At 39.5% G+C, this 24,241-nt stretch overlaps 1 protein-coding gene across 1 annotated transcript; it reads right to left on the reverse strand.

Annotated features, from left to right (window-relative positions):
• Positions 1–2,344: 2,344 nt before the first annotated feature.
• RPF2 (ribosome production factor 2 homolog) lies at positions 2,345–24,146 on the reverse strand. The gene is made up of 10 exons (XM_042446166.1): positions 24,076–24,146; positions 21,154–21,286; positions 19,759–19,796; positions 18,517–18,556; positions 16,637–16,718; positions 15,146–15,222; positions 11,555–11,654; positions 4,883–4,985; positions 4,254–4,398; positions 2,345–3,282 (listed from the first exon to the last, which is right to left on the reverse strand). Exons 1-10 carry the CDS (start codon positions 24,096–24,098, stop codon positions 3,106–3,108), a joined length of 918 nt encoding a protein of 305 aa, XP_042302100.1. The 5' UTR covers positions 24,099–24,146; the 3' UTR covers positions 2,345–3,105.
• Between the last annotated feature and the right edge of the window lie 95 nt (positions 24,147–24,241).

The following is a 24,241-nucleotide window of genomic DNA, read 5'->3' on the forward strand; positions in this document are numbered from 1 at the left end:
TAACAGAACATTACAAGTGTGTAAGTATTTCTACACATGCTGCAAGAAAGAGGTAGGCCATCTAGGTTTTGTACTCCAATTAGTTATAATGTATATAGTCCATTAGTTATAATGTATACTCCAATTAGTTATAATGTTTATAGTCACATACAAGTCTAGAAATTTTAGTCAAAAAATTAGCCCTAAAAACCTGGGTCGACTTATCTGCGGGTCATTGTAATTACCGTATCTTAACTCTTTTTAAAAGAGTAATGACTGTACCTTAACTCTTAGTGTCCAAAGAGCGGCAAAAGGCAAGATCAGTCTGTCCTGGGAGAGCTGAAAAGATGCACAAAACCTTTCTATTCTCTCCACTGTGATGCCACCTCTGGCCTTTTTGAATGCCTGAGCAGGAAAAGGGCGATGGTTCTTTGACACCTTTCCTCAAACAAGCACCAAGAAAATAGAGGGGGGTTGGGGCTTTTTTTTTTAGATTCTCCTAGGATGGACTGAAATCTTGCTTTTCACCATTGTACTCAGAAAAGGGGATGGTTCCTTTTTTTATAAGAATAATGTAACTTAACTCTTTACATCCTTTTCAACATGTGTGTGTATTCTTAGCCCCACTCATGCCTGATTGTCTCCCACACACATCGCACAGCTATCATTTACCATAGTTTCCTCCTCCTCCATCCATCCATCCTTTAGGATGAACAAAATTATGCCTGCCAGAATTTTGTTCTTTGGCATTTTGCTTTTTGCTTTTTCCTTTACATCCTTTGTTGCATGCCTATGGGTCATATCAAAATCCATACTTTTCGCCCCTAAACCTGTTCTCAACTTGTATATGAACTAATACTTCTTGTTAATCTTCAGTTAATATACAGTACTCAGTCATGACAGATAATAAAAGCTGATGCCCAGAGTCATCTGAAGTGCCATAAGTTGCTTATTCCTTGTCTAAGACAATTAGTTAATATAAAAGTTAATACAACCATGCCATAGTTAAATCAACTGCCAAAGTGTTTTAAAAGGTCCAGGTTTAACATGAACTTGCAACTGGAGAAACATTTTGAAAATATAGCTTCTGTTGTTCTCTCCATCCTAAGATTTCCCTCATTCAAAACCAAGTTTTAAATAGTTACAAGAAAGATGTTACCTTATCATTTGAAGACAAGCAACCTGAGTCACTACTTGTTAAAAACCTGAAAAGGTGAATCAGGAATCTTGTGCATATTAGTCAGTAACAAGAAAAAAATCCATGGTATTGATTCTCAATATATTTAGGAGCATATAAATCTCAATTTAACTCACTTTTCTCTCTCGTTTTAAATCTAAAGGCCTTTATACATATTAACTGAAGTTTATTCTTCTGCAAAGCTACTTAATATTTTCCTTCATAACATTTCATTTCCATAAATTATGGCTGATGCAAAATGCATTGAACTGACTTCAGGTAGTCAAAAAAAGGCTTATGATGGTTTCACTTACATACTGGTAAATTGTTTTACTGTATCTTTTTTGGGATTCTTGGAAGCATGAAAATTAGGTATTCAAAGTAACTCAAGTAAGAATGCTTCTCAAAAAAGTGACATGGAAGGGATCTCCTTACTGAGAGACAGATGGTTATCTTCTATAATGAGATAGTTGCTTCTAAGTTTTCACTGGATCCAAGTTTCATGTTATCAGATCTGCCAATAAATTTCAGCTCTGTGACTTTCCAGTGAAAACTTCCATCAAAACACATTTGCTGAACTTGTTACTCTATGGTTTACCAGAGAATGTTCTGGGAGATAGAGGTACTTCCGTCATGAAGTTCTGAGAACTTTTTCAGCTCTGAAAAAGTTTCAAAAGACTAATCCTTTTTCAGCAGAGTTTATGGAGTTTACACCTTCCCCGCAAAAAGCTCAAATTCCTCCAAATTGTGTGTGGCTGGATTGCAGTCTGTCTTATTGGAATGAATATTTTAACAGTGTAGACAAGCTCTAGGTCAAACTACTAACTCAGTAGCCCCCTTCTAAGTCAAGTCACACATACCTTACCCATTCACTATGCTCTGTAAAATAAATACTGTGTCCAAGTTAATTGCTTGGCATGTGTGTCCACACCATTTGCAATCACAGTAATTATCTGTGTCCATTCAGATGACCTACATGTATCTTACAAAATAACAATATGGTATAAAATTGCAACACATCTATTAAAACCTATGTTGCAATATACTACTGTAATCTTAAGTTACAAACAAGGGACACAAAGTTTAGTGACACCTTACTGCAGATGCCATGATTTTGGAAGTGGTTGCTCTTCTCTGTAATTGGGAAGTCAGTTATCACAAGAAAATATGGAGTAGAGTAAGAATGAGTCACTTACACCCCTTTTATTCTTACAGCAGTTTATATGATCAATTAACATAAAACAGCAATCCTTTACAACTTTTTTCCTGAAAAAGAGCCGTTGCCACCAATTCAGATTGAAAGGACAGAAGGGCAAAGAAACCTGAAATTATTTGTTCAAAGTGACAATTTATGCAACAGTCTTGAGCAAAACTGTCCCAATTTCCTGGGAATTTGAGTAAATGTACTTGTTTTCCTTATGAATACAGGTAATTGTTTTTCCATAAGTAGAGATAAATATCTGATAAAGTTTTCTTTAATTATCCAGGGTACAAATGTACTACAACTTATGTTAATTAACATATGGTATCTTTTAAAACTGTCATCCTATCTTGAAAAGTTAACAAAAAGGACTGGGGAGATAATAAAGGGAGGAAATTATCTGGGGAAGCCATTATAGAAGTGACTTATGCATGGTTGTCAGATAAAATCTGTCCAAAAATATCCCAGAACATTAACCAATTCATATTCATTTCCTTCTTTGAAAAACATCCCAATCTTTTGTAATTACAAAGTATTACAACTTATGTGAAAACTCATTTAAATAGAAATTTCTGGTATATACAGCATTTGTATGGGTGTGCCTTTGAGTTGCCTGTTGACTTAGAGCAACCCCATGAATTTCATAGGGGTTTTTAAGGCAAGAGATATTCAAGAGTTGGATCTACCAGTTCCTTCATGAGTTAACCAAAATATCAACCAACACAATTGTTCAGTCTAGTCTAGCCATTTATTCCAATTTTGGTTTCTTTGGATTCTCTTCACCTTCAGTCTTCTTTCCACTTGGTCTTTTCCTTAAGCCTTTCATTTTCCGAGTTTGTAGTTTATTCAGATCTTGTTTCTGCATGTGGATCCGTCCATATTTTGTACCGAAGACATCATGGGAGATGTTTTTCTTCTTCTTTGGCTAGAAATGAAAAAAGGTATCATTCAGTTCTCTAGAACACAGGTGAACAAAGTGTGGTTCACATGCCACATGTGGAACCCAGGATCATTTTAATGGCCTTCATCAGTTAATATAAATTTAATTTTTTATAAAACAAAATACCCTCTCCCCAAAATGTGTTGGGAATGTGAAAGCCATTTTTGTCACATTCTTGGCACTTCCTGGAATATTTTGGGTTCAGGAGATGCATTTTTAAAAAAAAAAGAAACCAAAAAAAGCCCTCTTCTGGCCTAAAATGGTCCAGGTGGCCCTAAGAATTTGGTAAAAACACCCCCCACATTCCCTAGAGGCCATAATCATCATCATTATTTTTTGCAGGGGTGCATGGCCCTCCAAGATCTTCTGTGGGACTAATGTGTTCCCCTAGCTTCTGACAGCTATCCAGCCCTATACTATAAGGATAGTCAGCATTTCAATAATTTCCCCAGTTCCTTTGTAATGCTGCTAAAAGAGTCAGAGAAATGAAAGTTGCAACTCTCTGGAAAAATGCACTAAGTCTTCATTCAGGGATAAGGTTTAACGTGAAGGGAGGAAGCCAGAAACAGTGATTTGGGGACTACAGGAACAGTAATCCAGTCAGGTAATAGAAGGATAGAGCTAAATTCTTCTTTATCTCAACAGACCATCATTAATAATATGTGTTTCTAATGGAAGTGATACTGCAAATTAAAATGGGGACCTAACAATACTATGCAGCTTAAAACTATATGCAATATCAAGGGAATTTAAAAAAAATACTAATGTAAGGAGAAGAGTATAAATAAGACAGTGCTTGAATAAATGAATGAACTGAAGGACTATGTGGCTTATTAACAGAGCAAAGGGAAATGATCAGCTTTGTCTATACGTTCACAGAGGATTTGGAAGATAAACAACCACACCCACATTATTTCAGAAAATCTTTTAAGAAATGTAAAGATCTGCCTACATACCTTAAGTGCTTTTGGCTGCTTTAGAGCTAATTTATAAAGATCATCTGATGCCAAATGTGTCCTCCTCATCACCAGGTCTATTGAAGGCCCCATATCTTCAAGTTCAATCCTTGGTATTTTGCAGCCAGATTTTTTCAACAATACTCTTAAATGACAAAAAAAATGTTTGCACTTTTTACATTTCAATTGCTTCTTACCCCACTGATTACATCCCTCAACCACTTACCCATCCATTCATCCACACACATATAACCTGACAACTGAACCAACACTCCATATATCTGATGCAGTGGGCTGCAGTCCATGTAAGTTAATGCAAAATAAATAAGGTACTACAAAACAATTAGCTGATATCAATGAGAATTTATACATGATTATTATATATGCCAACTCCCTCCTCCATCTTATTTGATTTGTTCAGAGGAAAAGAAAACATAATAAAATATTAATAATTTATGTTTACATTTAGATATGAGATTTTGGTAGACTCCCTAAGCACAGATGAGTAGAGTTTTACTTTATTTTCCTTTATAGTCTAATCCAACAAAAGCACATCACACAATTTAATCCGCAGTAAACATATCAGTGCTACATACACAGACACAAAATCAATCATCAAACAGACTTACTTGTAACTTCTCATAAAGATTTTTTTGTCCACAGCAGTGAAGTGAAGAACATGTTCTAAGCCTGCCAGGCGCACACTGGGCACTACTGGGCCTCTGAAGAAATCTAAAAGAGAGGAAGACCCATGAAATACTTGAAATCAACAAATATGTTTCCATAATATTTTTTCAATTTTTTTAGAGCAACTTCTTTAAAATGGCTCTTGTTAAACCAGAGATATAGCCATGTTAGTCTGGAAAATCAGTGTGCAAAGGGATCTCGCAGCATCTTTGAGACTAACTGTGCAAAAGAAGTTGTAGCACAAACTTTCATAGATTTGGTCTACATGGACTTTTGTAGACCTGACACCTAGGGAAGTAGGCCAAGTCTAACAAAGTTTATGCTACAACTTCTTTCACTCAGTCTCAAAGGTACTACAAGATCCCTTAAGACAAACAATTTTGTTTCCTAAGGAATCCAGTTTCAGCAGCCAAAAACGCACTGAGGTTTGGGGGTGGAATATCATGGGAGCTTGTTTACCTGTCAAGCTCTAGTGGCCACAGAAAGAGACACATAGAAAGACCAAGTGACCAACTTCCTCAGGGAGGCAGATCCCAAAATGCTCTTTTTCTCTCTCCCATGGCAATTAAAGCAGGGGAGTATATAAGCTGTTCCAGCTCCCCAGGAAGATTTCTTGTCTCCCTGCCAGATGTGAAAGAGCATGCCAGCCTTCAAAATGTATAGTGATATGTGCCCTCCTAAAATATATTGTAGTATGACTGCTGTATCACCTCCAGGAAAAGCCAAAATTGATACCTCATGATTCAACCCTGAACAGGACATCAAATGAGGAGGGTCTTTTCCCACTAACAGTGGGAGGCACCTCTTTCACAATGACATCAGGTGGCTGAGAAGAACAATCAGAGCCAAAGCTTTGACGAAAGAGTGGCCACACTTTAACACACTCTTGACACCCTGCATCACCCCTATAAAACCCCTTTGTTAGTAGAAGATACAGAAGATATGTGTGCACTTTGCTTCTTTGAAGTAAATTAGTAAGAAAGCCAAAATCTTCTGCTTGTTAAGAACACCAGCGAGCCATGATGCCCAGCAAAAATATGTTTTTTTATTGTAACAGAGACATACAGATGTGACAAGAACTTCAAACTGCTATTCAACATTTAACACATGAACAGGACAATAAAGAAAGGACTGACAGAAAAGAAAACAACATAGCCTTTCCTACAGAAAATTCGGGGCAATAAAATTAAATCCAGCTGTTATCTCTTTTCCATACACTGACAAACACAACGCAATCAAATAGTGGATATTAGTTGACAATGTTTCAGCACTAAAAGGTTATGAGCAATGGAAAATATTAGCAGTGTTTCCCACTCCCAAGTATGACACAATGATTATTTGTGCAAGTTTGGGGAAGTAAAATCCATGCCACTAAACATATTCGTTTTACAGTCACCAAGGTAAAAGACATGTAAAACAGGAGAAGTGAAAGAGTATTTCTAAGCTATTTGAGTCTAAATGACCCAGAACATGGTGAAAATTAACACGACATTTTATGATGATACAGAAGTTAGGATAAGATGTTAACATTTCAGTGCTACTTTGGTTTAAATGGGGGACTGTGATTTAGGGGGAAATTTATCTAGATACCTACGAGTAGGATATTTAGGATTCTGAATTGTATACTGAATCTACAGTATGTCTATAATACGAACTGTAAATCAACTACAACAAAATCCAAAATCTATAACCAGTGTTACCATTTTTGGATCAATCCATGCCTGGGATTGCTGGGACAAGAAACCTACAAAGGGCTGTTCCCTCATATTCTAAATTATAAAATCCAAAGATGGCCTGGATCTGTCTCCAACCTTAAGCAAAACACAGAGGTTTCTTGTTCAGTAAGAGAAATTGATGGATTTGATGTTAGTAAAATTGGAAATTTAAGAAAGTGTACGAATTCAGAACCATAACTGGGTAGCACTATTTAGTGGTCTGATAAATTAACTCTCTAAAACTTGAGTTTTTGCTCTCTCTCTCTCTCTATCTCTATCTCTCTCTTAAATGATAGAAAAACATTTTCCTTGTGCTTGCATAACATATCTCTGGTTTTATGATCCCACTTCTGAGTGGCTAAATTCAATATTCTCCAAGATACGGAAAAACAAAAAGCTGCTGTTGTAGAATTATTGGTGGACTGGTATGTCTTCTTTTATATATGTATTTCTCTGGCCATATAAACCAGAAAATTTGGCATATTATTATCATCATTTAGAGCAGGCCATGTCATATAAATGCCATTTACATAGAAGGGGCAAGAAAGAATGAGCCAATGAGCTGGGATGTGTTCTGACAACATCTGGTCAGATTTGTAATCCAGGTTGCAAACAAAATACACATAAGGCTCTGAACAATACTGTCAGCCAAGAACACGGAATGTGGCCTTGAGCTGGAGTACAAGGCATGTTAATAAAAAAAAAATCAATACTGAAACTACAAAACTACCTTGAATCGCTTAATTATTCTTGCATCTAGTGTAGAAAGTTGGACAGGTGTCAGTTTTCTAAAAAATTATGCTTAGAAGACAGGTATGTAGCTTTCTGACATTTATAAGAGCATACATACAGGTTGTTAAAAGACAGCTACAAAGGGATCAGATTCATTGTTGTATACCAGTACACTCCTATGAACTTATTTTCCAGCCCTATACCACCTCAAGAGCAAAGTCACATGACTCCTGAAAATGGACAAACTTCAAACACTGCTTGTAGCACACAAGTCAACAGAAACCCAGCTGTTTACTAAGAGACCCAATGTTGTCATACAGCTTGGGAAACAGGGTTCATTTGATATTCCCCCAAGCTAATGCAGAAAGGCATAAAGAGTCACGACAGTGCGGTATAGTGACTTGAGCACTGGGACTACAACTCTGGAGACCAGGGTTCCAATCAGCTATGGAAACTCAATGGCAGAACTTAGGTACACTCTCTCCACCTCAGAGGATGGCAGTGGTAAACCCCCTCTGATGAAACTTGCCAAGAAACCCCTGTGATAGGGTTGCCATAAGTGAGAAATTACTTGAAGGAACACAACAACATCATGAGCACAAATGCAAAATTTAAAAAACTTTATTCCACCCAAGTACAGCTCTACACTAGTTCAAAGCATAGCAAATCAACTTCACCTAGTGAAACTGGTTCACTCTTTAGAATGCTTCTTCCAACATTTGCCCCATATTTTATATTTCACTCCATGGTAGATAATCTCCTTGAGGGTAATTTGATTTTCAGTGGGGGGGAAAAGAGACTTTTTCACAAGATGTTACACACAAGCTGGGAGGCAATGAAAATCTGCTGGATAAATTCCCTACATCATTTCATTCATTTTCATATTATAAAATACCCCAAAATATTCCATATGCCCCCCCACTACTATTTACTTCTATGAAGGAGGCCAATCCACAGGGTAGCCACTTTGCCTGAAACAAATCATAGTGTCTAGGTACAGAAATGCTCTGTGCACACCTCAGGAAAAACAGAATTCCACAACAGAGCAAGGGTCTAGAAGGTCTTGTACAAAGATACTCAATTACCACACCATCCAATCTCCAGGGGAAAAAAAACAAATAAACAAACAAAAACATCTGCATGGAAAATAGAGAAAAAAAGGAGAAGTGGTAGATGGAAAATCTGAATGTAGTAGATACTCATACTGTAACCCCACTATCGAAATGTACTTTCCCTTTACAGAAACAAAACAAAATTAAGGAAAACGTAGAATTAAAAATTAGAACTTTCTCTTAGCACTCAAACTAGACATCTAGATGCTAGCTTCTTACATATGGTAGTATAAATGAATTATTACAAACCCAGCCTACACTTTCCCAATAGTGGAGTGTGCTCCAGTTTGGCTACACTTCAAAGCACTGCCAACCACACTGAAGCAAGTATCTGCCAAAACTTAAGAGCTTCTGGCTTTAGAGGAGAAAGCATCTTTCTGTATAATACAGAGCAACATCAGGCTTTGTGATAGCACAGAAACATGCACAATCTCACTTCACTCTTCTAGTATAGCATCTGAAAGTATTCACACACATTTTTTTCACGACTCCCAGAGGTATCTGTCTCCCAGTTTAGGGCCAGAGCGAGGAAAGAAAAGGCAATATGAAGTGCCTGACTTCTGATCTGAACAGTGAAAGGATAAAAATCACTTGCTCTATTACTTTCCGCGTCTTCATATTTCATTGTGTCTTGAGGTATCCAAAAGCATTCATGCAGCATCATTATGCACATGACATCACAGCTCCATCTTTTCCAGACCAAAGAAAAACAAACTTTTCTTGGTCAAGGGCTGCAGTGCAGGGATGGGATCTGTCAGTGGGGACACGTGCTGGCAGGTGATGGAGCTAAAGAAAGCACTTGATGGGGTCACAGCCAGAAGTTAATGTTCCTATCCATTTCCTCTCTGTTTACACCACATTCTTTATACATGTTTTCTGCAACTTCCTGCTCAAACCACCTCTTCCTTCCCACTTAAAATGCTGCTCTGCTCACAGAAACATGAAGGGATAACTTGAAGAGGTCTTTTGAAATTAGTCTGAGGCCTGGAGAAGATCAGACTGGGGTAGGGTGGGATGAGGTGGGGAAGTTGTCCACCTGCTTCATCTTGGATGCATGGTCCCAAATGGCTTCACCAATGGCATGGTTTTTTGCTCTGCTAAACAAAGAAGGGAGGGAGGGCCTCTCTTGGGTACTACTGAAACATATGGGAAGGGCAGAGATACTGCCTGATGCTGAATCAAATCTTGGAAGACTTCTTGCTGTTTTACTCAGCACCTGAGCTTCAAGCTCCCAAACCTCTTAGCTGTTGGGAAGACCTAGGTCTCATTCCCTCTAGTCATGCTGGATGCTCCAGAACAGTTGCACAATAAAAACATGTTACCAGAGCCAGCTAAAATGTGTTGACTCTTGGCCTGCAGGCTGTCTCAAAACACATCCTCTAGTGGTCCCCAAACTTTGGTCCTCCAGATGCTTTGGACTTAATTCAGCTCCCAGAATTCCTGACTGCTGGCCAAACTGAAGTCCAAAAAACTTAAAGGACCAAAGTTTGGGAATCACTGCTCTAGTATCAATAATGAACAAGAAAAAGACTAAAATGCCTTTTTTTTAAAAAAAAAAATCCAGTTTCAGGATTTGAAATTATTCAAATTATCATTATTTATTATTAATTATTATTTGAAATTATTCAAGCACATGCTATAACATATATAGTATATTATTATACATGTTGTTGTTGTTGTTGTTGTTGTTGTTGTGTGCCTTCAAGACCGATGAACGTCCTGACAGTAAGGGCTGTTCAACAATGGAACACACTCCCTCAGAGAGTGGTGAAGTCTCCTTCCCTGGAGGTCTTTAAACAGAGGCTGGATGGCCATCTGTCAGGTATGCTTTGATTGAGAGTTCCTGCATGGCAGGGGAGTTGGACTGGATGGCACTTATGGTCTCTTCCAACTCTACGATTCTATGATTCTAAGACGGTTCCAATTTATGGTGACCCTTAGACAAACCTGTTATGGGGTGTTCTTGGCATGTTTCTTCAGAGGGGGTTTGCCTCTGATTGAACAATCCTCCAAGGCTGAAAGTGTGTGACTTGCCCAAGATCACCCAGTGGGTTTACATGGCAGAGTCAGGATTCCAACCCTGGTCTCCAGAGTCATAGTACAACACTCTAACTACATTATATTATATTATATTATATTATATTATATTATATCATATCACAGGGGTAGGCAACCTGCGGCCCGCGGGCCGGATGTAGCCCGGCAAGGCCTTGGGACCTGCCCCAGCCCGGTCCTGCCACTGATTGCCGCCGGGGCCTTTGGCATCTCGCGCGAGGGGCATGGTGGGGCAATTGTCTATAGAAGCCTCAGAAACATGCATTTATCTTAACATTTTTTTTAAAAAATCAGCAAATTTTTTTTGCATGTCCTCCATTTTTATTTAAAAAGTGCCCTCCATTTGGAAATGTTGTCCTACATTTGTCCTGGTTTATTTATTTATTTAATTTTTTAAAAATTATTGAATTATTTATTTTTTGACTTCGGCCCCCCCCAGTTGTCTGAGGGACAGCAACCCGGCCCCCGGCTCAAAAGGGTTGCCTAGCCCTGTTATATCATATATGTTAAATTATTTCACATGACATATTTTGTTACATTTTATAATATACATACACATAGTGCATCCCACACTGATGTGACATTCCCAGTGGCCTCCTATTCAAATCACTGATGAAAACGAAACCCACAGAATTTCAGTCATGCTATAACAGATAACTATTCCCAGACAATGTAGCAGGCCCTTGGGCTGCATTTATTTTTGCCTGAAAATCTATTCCTTCATCTTGGGGCAGCCTGTCCTCATCATCCCACTTTTTCCACCCCAGCCCAAACATCCAGCAAAAGGTATCAGCAACAACAAAAGGCTCTGAACCAGAAGACAGCAAGGAAATAAGCATTTTAACAGGTAAAGATTGTTGACATAACTTTAGCCCAGTGACATTTTCACATTTTATTACCCACAGGAGATGGCTATAACTCAACCCACAGCACAATATGTAATGTCTCCGTACTTGCAACAGCTTCCACAATTCCCAGATATCAAAAAATGTAAACTTACCGATGAGAAGGCTTTTTAATCGTCTGTGTTCTTCGCTGATGTCAAAAGCATCACCCGCAAATATCAACATGGGCTTTGTCCCTTCAGGGCACTTGCTGCTCTATTATATAGTTTACAACAATAAAACATCGAAGGGTGTTATAGGCACCTCCCAAACTAAATTTATTATGGCGTGACTACAATTACAGTAGATACATAGGTAAAAAGTTCACAGCATATAAAAGTTAAACTGCATTTTAAATTATCAATACAATTGAAAGCAAGTTAGAAGTACAACTATTAAAAAAAAGGGGGGGGACACCAAATATAGATCACACAACGCATTATTAAAGGCCCTTTCCCTATGAGCAATCAGTTCTCAGAGACCTGCCTAAACAAAAGGTGTCCACCTGCCACTGGACGAACAGCAAGCAGGGTGTCCATCTTGCCTTTCTAGGAAATGGGTTTCAAAGCCTGGGAGCTGTCCAAAATAAGGACAAAGAAGCTTTATCACATCACCTGTGCTCACCAGCTCACTAAAGGAGAGAGGGAGAGAGAGGCAGGCTAGCCTGCCTGGAAGAAGACGAGCCTTCCCATCATCCTCCATCTTGAGAGGGAGAGAGAGGCAGGCTAGTTCCACCAGGCCTGCCTGGAAGAAGAGCCCTCCCTTCAGCCACCATCTTGACGGGGAGAGAAAGGCAGGCTAGCTCCACCAGGCCTGCCTGGAAGAACAAGAGCCTTCCCTCTGGTCCATCTGCCTTGGTCCAGGCCTCAGAGGGAGAGAAGAATGCTGGACCTGATCCTCTCCCCCCCCCCATTCCCTTCTCCTTTTGCGTCGTGTCTTTTAGATTGTAAGCCTGCGGGCAGGGAACCATCTATTATCCCCTCTGCTGTAAACCGCTCGGATTCCCAGTGATTGGGCAGTACAGTATATAAATAAATCCTATTATTTATTATTATTAAAGCAAGGATGCCTATGTTTTTGCTAACATCTCATTTGTGAATGGACATTGTTACTAAAACAATAATCACCATCTGTACTGTCCAAATTTCAATTCCCTCTGACCTCACTGCTTACCCTTCCAGTTTCTACTGCTGCATCCATCTCCATATGCACCTACTTTGAACAGAATAATACTTCATGCAAAAGTGGGCTAAATGCGTAGATTCAGAAGTGGGTGGACAAGGCAGTGATATTTTGGCTCTGCCAAGAACAAAACCAGAAACAACTTCCAGTTTTAATTTCCAGGGATGTGGTGCCTTTGTTGTTGTGGAGGGGGTGTGCATACATTCAACCTGTCCAACACACCTGGAGGGGTGTATGACAATTTTGGACAATCCGCTCCCAGATTATGGGTGTGCATGGAAGTTTGGGAGGGGCAGGGCAGAAGCCACAGCTCTTCTACATTTGTTTTAAAGACACAATTAAGCTTCTGTTGCTTTTGATGCGACATATTTGGACAGCTACTTCCCTGGAAAATATCTTACTTACTTTGATCTAACTGGCATAATTTCACCTGAAAAAGCCCCAGTAGGTTCAAGTGTTAGAGCCGGTCAAGATACTCCACAGTGTTGCAAGTGATATAGCCAACAGATGTCTACAGTATACCAGAATAAGACCCTGCAATCCTGATTTGAATGTAGTGTTGTACTTCACTAGCGCTAAGTCATGCTATCTTTGTTATACCTATGTAGAGACATCTTGTAGCACCTTTGAGACAAACTGAAAGAAATAGGTTGACAGCATGAGCTTTCATAGACTTAAGTCTATGAAAGCTTATGCTGCCAGCTTCTTTCTTTCAGTTCATCACAAAGGTGCTACAAGATCTCTCTATACACTGATTCTGCAGACTAACACAGCTATTTCTTTGTTATAACTAGTATTTTAGTTGTGCTGCTCTATCTCTTTGTTAAATGTATTTATAGTCACTGTATATTCATTAAGCTGTTATTTTTTATATTAATATGCAAAGAGATCTTGCAGCACCTTGAAGACTGTGGCGGGGTACAAACCGCCGCTTTGCGGCGCTCCCCCACCGCTGCCATTTGCTCCGTGCGGGAGCCGCAGCAGCCAAACCGCGCGACTCCCGCGCGGAGCAAAAAAGAAGCTCCATTTCGGAGCTTCTTCTTGCGGCGCCTCTATGACATCGCGAGGTGCCTGGCGCGGACTCGCGACGTCATAGGCGCCGCGACACGTCTGGACGCTGTGCGTCCAGTACGTAAAGATGGCGGCGCCCATGTAGAAGGTGCGCCGCCATCTTGTACATATAGGATACGTACTAGGGTTAGGGGGGTGTGGAAGCACCGGCCCTTCCTAACCCTAGTACGTATCCTATACGTATTATATGGCAGTGTGTATCCCGCCTGTGTGAAATAAGTTGTTGCACAATTTTTCAGAGACTTGGTCTACTTCCTCAGATGTTTGTATTGTTATATTTCACATACATGGTGCTGTGACTTATTTGTTTGTTTGATGGGAACAGCAAGAGGAGAAAAATGTTCTCAGCTGATACTTGCACATGCCAGCTTTGCATGCCACTTTATTTCCTGACCAGTGGGAAAGCAGCATATAAGGGAATTTCTCACTTAACTCTGCATGCTCCACAACACCCTCTACTGGAAGTAAATGGGGGATTCTCTTCATTCTCTGAAGATGCCAGTGACAGATGCTGGCGAAACGTCAGTAATAAACTCTTCTAGAACATGGCCACATAGCCTGAAAAACCCACAAAAAAATATGGATGACAGCCATGAAAGCCTTCAACTTCACAAAATGGGGGATTCTCTGCAATAGACTGAAGGGGCCTCAATTCTGACACTCTGTTGGCTTGTCTTCCCCGCTTTATCTGTTCTACATAGATAACTAAATGCCAGGAAGAAGGCATCTGGCCCCACATGTCTCTCCCTGACATGCTCATGTTCTGCATGTAGGAATCTTAGTGTTATTCGAGGAGCAGTCAGTCAGGTAAGCTTTCACCTGAAATCTGCCATGATGCAGTTGATTTAGCTTCTCAATAAGAAGAAGAAGACCACAAACCATTTTATTACCCACAGGAGATAGCTATAACTCAACCCACAGCAAAATATGTAATGGGTCCATACTTGCAATTTATTAATTGAAAGAGGAAGGAGTTAAGCTTTGCTACAGTACACTCAGAAATAGTAACCGTTTCCATGTTTAAAAAATTGTGAAGAGAGCAGAGTTTTCCACTTATAAACAGAAAAAGAGGAAATTTCAAGTTCAAGGAAATACCCTTACAGTGGGAGAAAGGCAAGATACTAGTTAAAAAACAAACAAACCAGTAACTCTGAAGTAATTATGATAAGCTTTATAATATTCTGAAACAGAGCCCACATTGTTTTTCTTACATTATTTATAAAACACAGCATAATTGTAAATGCTCCCTTTTACTGTTTGTAACTGTTTTCAGTTTCTGTAAAATGCCCTGGAAATTTTGAACTGAAGGGTTCTATAGACTATTTTAAATGTCTAAAAAAATTCAGTTTGATAATTTCCTCCCTCCCTCCCCTCCCAATCTCACTTTTGAATACTGCTACCAGTCAATTAGAAGTTTTGACAGAAATCCTACTGGAATTTTACCAATATCTTACCTTAATATCCCTCAGAGCTACAAACTTCTCAATGCCCAGCTCAATCATATCAAGAACATGATAATCGTACATGCGACCTACAGTAGAAAGGTAAAGAAAACAGAACAAAACAAAATCAGATTCTACTCTTGATCAGGTGTGATTAGCACAGCATGACACTTTACATACAGATGGGCAGCAAGGTTACAGCTATTTTACAACATACTTAAAGGGTACAGACACAGAAGCTGCCATATAACCACCAGCTCCATGTAGCTAAAAAGCTTACTCATCTATATGTACAAAATAACTTGGAGTTCACATTCATTTTCAAGACAAAGAAATTCTGACAAGAAAGTGCAATATATTATTAAAACCCCTCAAATCAAAACTTGTATCCAACCATTGCTCTGTCTTTGCAAGTATCTATTTATGACTTGTCCACCACTTTCTACATCTATGTCCTTTCTAGCAAAAAGACAGAAGAGCTGCAAAACACTTTCTAATTGCTAGTATAAGGAGTCCTTCACCTGGACACTAAGGCAACTCTTGTCACTTAAAACCAAAACCAACCGTCAACCAGAAACCTTATTTCTCTACCATGTGTTCACAGGATGTGTGGAGCGAAGCTCAGTTGTGAAGACTGGCCTTGCCTCTGCCCTCTGATGGACTTTCCTCCACCTTACTGGCTCTCAACCTCTGGTCCTCCTCATGTTTTTGGTCCCAGAAGCCCCAGCTGGTATGGCCAATGGGCAGACTTCATTCTGGGAAATGATATCCAAAACAACTAGAGAAGCAAAGATTGAGAACCACTGTTCTACCTTCATATAACCAATGAAAAGGGACTTCGTGTATGTATACATGTATTCTGAGTACAGATTCTACATACACATCAACTGTTCTTACCTTTTGCTTAGTATCCAGATGCTAGTGGGCACAGCCACCTGAACCACATGCTCTCCTATGTGAGATGACAGGTGTAGGAACAGGATAGAATAGAACTAGCCATGCACATACTTATGACACAGTAATGAGATCTAAGAGCCAGCATGGTATAGTGGTTTAAGCACGAGACTACAACTCTGGAGAACAAAATTTGAATTCCCACTCAGCCATAGAAACCTACTGGATGACCTTGGGCAAGTCATACTCTCAGCCTCAGACAAAGGCAAAAGCAAATTTCTTCTGCACACATCTTGCCAAGAAAACAAACCCCATGATAGGTTCCTCTTAGAATCATGCTAAATCGGAAGTGACTTGAAGGCACACAACAACAACAACAGAAGATCTAAAACTTGAAAACTTAATGTCATTGCTTCCCACGAATCATATTTATACAAAAATAACTGGAATCTTTCAAATATATTGACATTACTTTCCCATAAACATATTTATAAATTAAAAATTAGAAGAGCAAATTTTCATTAGTTAGGCCAAAGGTATAATCATTCTCATTTTGGATATATTTTATTAGAGAAAGATTTCTTCAAACACATTTTTAAAACACTTTACCTATTATCAGATTATTAGGTCTCTTCTTATTATGTGATCCGAACAGGAACAAAGAGCAGTCAGACTTCTTGGAAAAAAATTCCTAATAATAATAATAATAATAATAATAATAATAATAATAATAATAATGTGTTTAAAGTATATTGAATGCCTTGCAAAACGTAAGCCACATAGAAAGCACATTTCAGTGCTGAATGCACTCCTACTGAACACCTTTAAACCTACCCAAGGGGAGGGGTCTCCCATTTGCTTCTCATAATTACTCTCAGGTTGTTTATTTAGTTTATAGCACAGCTTTCCCTTTATGGATACCAGTTTATCTATTATAGGGGCGAGCAATGTGTGATTTTTCAAATGCTGGACTACAGTTTCCATCTTCCTTTACCACGGGTTATGCTGGTTAAGACTGATAAAGGTTGTTATACAAACAAATTTAGAGGTGCTACAGATTCTCAATCCCTGTGGTGAGGTAAAGTAAACAGTCAGCTTGGTATAATGAAAGCTCTGTCTTATTTGAAACCAGTGTGGCTTCATTAAAAAGACTTTTAGCTCACTAGACCTGGAGAAAACTTTGACAGATCATAAAGAGACTTGTACCAAGGCTGACTGGAGTTGCAGTCCAGTATCTTTAAATAGTCTGTTCTTGTTTTATATGCTTGCAGTCAGAGAAGGCAATCCAGAAAGCATATTCTTTTCAAAACACCTTAAAGTTTCAAGTTAAAGGTGTCTGTATTTTTTAGAAAGTAAGATCGAGACAGCATTCAGATTTCAATTCCAATTTCTCCTGATGGGAAAATTGTCAACAAAATGCTTATAAACTATAAGAATGGAGTTGCCAGTTTAGTTTTGCTTGTTTGTTCGAGTACACTTACTTAAGGACTTACTTAGGGCAAAAATATTAGGGAAATGTCAATGTATTATATTTTACTGTATATACTCAGGTATAAGTTTAGAAAATTTTGGTCAAAAAATTAACCCAAAAAAACTGAGTCGACTTATCCAAAGGTCAAAGTAAGTACTGCACTTTAACTCTTATTAAAAGACTAATTATCCCCTGGTGAAAAGCAAGAGTGAAATCTGTCCTGGAAACACTGCCCTTCCTCTGCTCTCTCATCCATTCAGGCTTTAGTGGAAACTCTTTTAGACCTTGTCACTTATAATATCATGAAATTAGCTGCCAGTACACTGGTGCCTCGGGATACGAAATGATCGGGTTACGAAATTTCCGGGATACGAAAAAGTTGGATTGGAAAAAACTTTCGGGTTACAAAATATTTTTCGGGTTACGAAATTCATTTCGGCGCGAAATTCAAATGCTGCAAAGTGCAGCTATAGGCTTTCCAGTGCTAACGGAAAGCCTTTTCGGGTTACGAAATTTTCGGGTTACGAAAGGAATGGCGGAACGAATTAATTTCGTAACCCGAGGCACCAGTGTATCAAGGAAATTAAGCTGAAAGATCCTCTGCCTGTACAGTTCTGCCTAAAGGCAAAGGAAACCATAACTAGGGAATTATTCTGACACAAGTAAACCACAACAATGTCCATTTTAACAAAACATAAAAGCCAAGTTCAAACCCCACACTAAACCATAATGTGGCATAATGAAAATGAATCGTAGCAAGCATCAAGGGTTGTACCCTCCAGAGATTTTACATAACATGTGTCACCTGGCCAATGACCATGCTAACATGGGCTCCAGTCTGAAACATCCAATTGGGGATGGCTGGTTGACCAAGATGTCAAAAGCAGCAAATACAAAATAGGTCCTTGAATGCCTAAATTCCCTACTGCTCTGGCTTTCTCTTCCTTGAATCTTTTTAGTTGCTGTTTTAGTTTCACAGAAATATGACTGTTCACTTTTTCCAAGTCTTTTTACTCACCAGTGAGGTTTGATCTTCAAAGGGTCTTGCTATATTTTTTCTGAGAACAGAAAGTTTGAATTTCATTAAGTATCTTGCAGGAGAAGTCTATATGCTCTATTCTGACATTTTAATCACTTTATGCAGGAAGGGTAGCAATCGGGTGTTGCTGGACTGAAGTTCCCAGCAATCCCCATCACTAACTATGCTGGCTATGGCGGCAGGGGCCTGCAGTTCAACAACATCTAAAGGGCCGCATTATAATCACACATGTTATACAATGGCAAACGTCCTACATCAGATAGAATTCAAAGATATAGCCATGTTCGTCTGCAGAATCAGTACGTAGTGAGATCTTATAGCACCGTTGAGACTAACTGAAAGAAAGAAGTTGGCGGTATGAGTCTTCGTAGACTTCAGTCTACTTCCTACTTGTAAAAACATCTGAGGAGGTAGACTGAAGTACATGCTGCCAACTTCTTTTTTTCCCAGTTAGTCTCAAAGGTGCTACAAGATCTCTCTACATACTGGTCCTACATCACAACACAGATCTCAGTATGCAGTGTAACACACTGACTGTGCAATGCAACTCTTGTATTGAATGGCAGTATTGCACAACTGAATGCACACCCAAATGTGCAACCAAGTGCATGTATGCATTTGAATGCACAAGCCAACTTTCACACCCTTGAGTTGAATGTGCATATTCTGCAATGCACAAAGATGTCTAACCAGTTCCATAGTGGAAATTACAGATGCACAGAATATCAACAAGATTCCCACCACTATAAGCAGTTCAAGAATTACAGCACCACATATTTTTGTGCAGTGCAGACTTATCAAATGTTCAATACTATAATCAATAGCATCATAATACAAGTATACTATTCTTCATATTGACAGTAGGCTTGGGTTCAGATTATTTGAAGATCTGTATCTCTCTTTATGAGCCCATTAGAGCACTACATTCATCAGGAGGGGCACTTCTCTCTGTCCCATCACCCTCTCAGGCTTGTTTGATGGGAACAAGAGGGCCTTCTCGGTGGCTGCTCCCAAGCTCTCGTACTCCCTCCATAGAGAGGCCAGGATGGCCCTATACCCTCTCTCTTTTCTGCAGCAGGTAAAAACAGTTTTGTTCTGTCAGTTTTTTTCAAACTAATGAGGGCTGGGCATAAAAGTTGTGCATAAAATCAAAATATCACATAAGTTAATATCTCATCCAAGGAAATCAAGCTCATGTCATAAAAAACCCCAGTAACTTACCTTTTATATAACACAGCAAAGGGCTTTTTCAAAGCATACTATGGAAACAAAATGGTAGTTAAAAACAGAACTTCAGTGGTGAAGCACTCTACAACCAATCAATATAAATACAAAGAAAACATGTTTGTTCATACAACCACAAAGATACAACTAATGAGTCCCTGGGGGACATCACCACACACTGTGTGCCTAACAGGCTTCTGTTAATGAACCTATTAGCAAACTCTGCTGATCTCCTGCTTCCTGAAGCAGGCAGCAGTAGGCATTGCTGATACAAATACTGAAAGCATAAACCATCCAATTTGCATTTTGAGCTTTCCTTGTTGAATCACCTTATGTATACTACAGTGGCCATCAGATATGAACATCACAGCTGCCCCTACACCTGCTGAGTTATGCCCCTCAAGTAGAATCCCTGCTATCACATAGGACTCTTTAATCCAGCAGATATTTCCACCAATGCAGAATTTATTCTGGTTCAATATCTTTTAAAAGGGGGTGGGGTGGATGGGATGGGGTCCTTTCCTCTCACATGCCAATCTTCTCTCAATTATATGAACCTTTTTACTAAGAGGCATCAAAGAGTCATACCAGAAAATTATTCTAAGCCAGTATTACTCAAAGTTATGATTTCTGGATTAGAGCTGGTTCTTGAGACATTGATTGCCAGTCTGTGGCAAGTTCCAGAAAAGAAAGGAATAGTTGTTAAGAGGCACAAATATGGTCCCAATCCCTGACATGTTTGAGGGGGAAATAGCTGGCTGTCAGCCACTCTGTACCATCTAGACAGGTAGGGTGTAGATAAAAATAAAGTATGCTACAAACATGTCAAAGAGACTAGAGTGGTGAGGATCAACAGAGACCATTCAGAAACTGTAGGTCTCATAAAGTTCTATAAAAACACTGTTCGTAATTATGCATGCTACAGATTTGCAACCAACAAAGCTGGTCACTGACTGCAATAATCAATAATAATTCCATTGATTGATTGCAATCAACAAAATTACTGTACAACAAATATTAATAAGATGTTTCATAATACAACTTATGGGCTGCAGCTGCTGGAGAGTAAGCATCTCTACTACTCATTCTCTTACAACTAAAATACAACCAAAATATAAGGAACACAGTCTTTCTAGAATCTAGTGCTTAGATGGCTTAACCCCAGAGTGATGATCTATTTGTTAAATCAATGATTCCCAAACCTTGGTCCTCCAGATGTTTTGGACTTCAGCTCCCAGCAGTCTCAGCCATTATGGCCAACAGCAAAAATACTGAGAATTGAAGTGCAAACATTTAGAGGACCGAATTTGAGATCTGCTGCTCTAAATCACAGTTCTATATAACACAGCACAACATAACCCCATCTCCATTGATATTTCCAAACATACTTACAATGTCTTTTAGTACTTCAGTGACAGTTGTATTTGCATTTCCACCTCTTATTAGCATGGCATTCTTGGTGTTTTCGGTCAGCTTTGGCTCTCTTTTCTCAAGAAATCTTTTAGCCCTCTTGGTTTTGGGTTTCCTGACATAAAAATATGTATGACAGAATGTTAGCTATCACCAAGTATTTGGATGTACTTGTAAAAACAATATCTTATTTATTATACTGCCTTTCTCTTGATCCCCATGGCAGCTCACATGAATAAAAACCTAGCAATATTTTTTAAATCATAAAAACTATCATTTTAAAGCAACAATAGTTCAAAAAAATATATAATTTAGAAACACAATAAAAATGCAGTATACACAATCTATTGAAGACCTTTTTGTCTAGTCACTTAGCTACCAAAACTCTGCTCAAATACAAAGATTTATTTGTGTGAGAAGAAGGAGAACAGGGTGAAAGCCAGTCTTGTCTCCCATGGCAGAGAATTCCATTTGGAGAAGGTGCTGCTCTGTATCTAATCAGCTGTACTTGTGAAGGTAGCTTGTTCAGAGGAGGTTTGCCATTGTCTTCCCCTGAGGCTGAGAGCATGTGATTTGCCCAAGGTCAGCCAGTGAGTTTCATGGCTGAACTGGGAACCAAACCCTGGCCCCCAGAGTTGTAGTCCAACACTCAAACCACTACACCATGCTGTGAAGGTGGTGGGATCAGAAAAACCCCACCTCTGAAGATCTTAAAATTCAGACAGGCTTATACAGTATAGTGAAATAAGGGTTTTCAGATATTTCAGGTACCTGTATTTCAATACTGTATATACTCAAGTATAAGTCTAAAAATTCAGGTTAAAAAATTGACCCAAAAAAACTGACTTGACTTATCCACGGGTCAATGTAAGTACTATACTTTTACTCGTGCATGTGTGTGTGTATATACATATATGTATATGCAACTATCCCCTGGTGAACGAAAAATAGTTTAGTCTGCCTTGGAAGCACTGGCCCTCTTCTACTCTCTCATCCATCCAGCCTTTACTACAAGCATAAATAGTTATGGCTGCAGGTTTTTTGGTATTGTTTTCCTTTGCTTTGTCCTTTACATCCTTCATTACACACCCCTAAGTTTTACCCTTGATTTATAATCATTTCAAAATCCATAATTTTGGCCCCCAAACTTGCTCTCAACTTATACATGAGGTCGATGTATAGTTGAGTATATACGGTAGTTTGGATTTACGCCATAAAGGGCTTTAAAGGTCATAACCAATACAGTCAGACCTCCGTATCTGCAGGGGATCTGTTTTGGATACACCCACCCCTGCAGATACAGGAAAAAGCAGGGCCTCAAGTCCCATTCTCCTTAATGGTGGCACAATGTGTGGATGCTCAGATCTGTGGATGGCAAGCCTGTGGATATGGAGGTCCAACTGTACTTTGAATTCTACACAGGAACAAATGAGAAGCCAGAGAAGCTGTTTCAACCAAGGGAGTGACATGTTGCCTGTAACCAGTCCCAGTGAGAGACACTAGAATTTATCTGTGGTAGAAATGATGTCTTGTTTAATTGGTGTTATCTAACACTAGCACAGTTTTGTGCATTGCAGAAAAAGTACTGTATACTAAACCAAGGAGAGCAGATCTATCTTGTTGAGGTATCTCTGCTAGTATGTCATCAGTGTTTTTGTTGTTTATTTACTTTTATTTCCTTCAATGGGATTACTGTTTCACTGTTTTACCTAAACTATTCTTATAGTAGTGTAAATGTAGTTATTTTAATTTGCTTATTGTATGTTACCTAATCCTAAAATTAAAATACTACTCCTTAGCATTCAGTTTTTTAAAGCAGAGAAAGGAAACTTACAGCCCCCAGATGTTGCTGGACTTCACTCTCAAGAGCTCCAGTGCAGAGAGAGATAACACACAGGAATGCAACCCTATGCATGTTTACCGTAATGGGCCTTACAGCCACACAAAAATGCAGCAATGTTCACATTAAATTACTGCGTTTTCCTTGAATGCTCTCCATCTTGAGGATCTCTAAGAAGCACAATGAAAATGCTGAAAGGTGTTCCCTCCCTTAATTCCAGCACAAATGAAAGGAATAAATACAGATTCAGGTTCAAAACACACTGCAGAAATAACCCAGTTTGAGGCTGCTTTATCTGCCCTGGATCAATGTTAGGGAATCCTGGGAACTGTAGTTTTGGGGAACGTTTAGCTTTCTCTCTCAGAGAGCTCTGCTGCCATAATAATTTCCAAGCACTGGTTATTCCTGCAGCATGATTTGGTTTGTTATTAGAAGAGTACACTTTTAAGCATTGGTTTTGCTTGTGGTTTTATAAGCGTATTGCAAGCCAAGAAGACATTTTAAGGGGGATAGCAAGTTCCTCAGAAAGATACAGCTGAGTGCATGACAAAATACAGTACGCATTTGACCCTCCATAGCCATGGATGCCAAAACATGTCAATTACACAAAACAAACCTTGCTCTTGCCATTTGAAGACATTGCATTTAATGGGATGTGAGCACTCATGGATCCTGGTATCCACAGGGGTCCTGGAACCAAACCCCAGTGGATAGCAAGGGCGCCCTGTGGCTGATAGAGGTGCAAATAAACCACATGACAAGAGTTTATACTCATGTGAGTGTCTGAAGTGTTTCATTTTGGCCATGTCCTCCTCTGAGGGCCACGACATCTGTCACCCTGGTGCTACAGGGTTTGCAGAGACGCAGCCCTGCCCTCAAGGGAGCTTTCCCAAGGAGGCCTACACTTCAGGGCCCCTGGGAAAGGGGTGTGACTCCCCCAGGGATCCCTCAGGACCCACTGCCAGGGAGGGAGGGAGGGAGGGAGGGAGGGGCGGGCAGCCAAAGGGAAAGGAAGCAGGACAGGGCAGGGTCCCCTAAAGCCCTCCCTCTGCCCCAGCACTCACTCCACGCGATCCAGAGCCTCCATCGCCCACAAACACCCGGCGCCCTCCACGTGGGACGACCCAACCAACCTCTGCCCCGGAAGTAGAATTATTTTGTGTCGTCACGTCCGCCACACCAATCTGAATTTGAATGTAGAGCTAGGAAAAGTCAAGACTTTCAGCTCTA

The sequence above is a fragment of the Sceloporus undulatus genome, chromosome 1 (genome assembly GCF_019175285.1).
Source record: "Sceloporus undulatus isolate JIND9_A2432 ecotype Alabama chromosome 1, SceUnd_v1.1, whole genome shotgun sequence".
NCBI classification, from domain to species: Eukaryota; Metazoa; Chordata; class Lepidosauria; order Squamata; family Phrynosomatidae; genus Sceloporus; species Sceloporus undulatus.

Excerpts from the sequence above, each read along its gene's own strand:
- RPF2 (XM_042446166.1), bottom strand. The coding sequence starts at position 24,098 with ATGGAGGCTCTGGATCGCGTGGA. Across the intron at positions 19,797-21,153 it reads CTGAAGTACTAAAAGACATT|TATGCTTTGAAAAAGCCCTT; the intron begins GTAAGTATGTTT and ends TTGTTTCCATAG. Across the intron at positions 11,655-15,145 it reads TAGCTCTGAGGGATATTAAG|AGCAGCAAGTGCCCTGAAGG; the intron begins GTAAGATATTGG and ends ACTATATAATAG.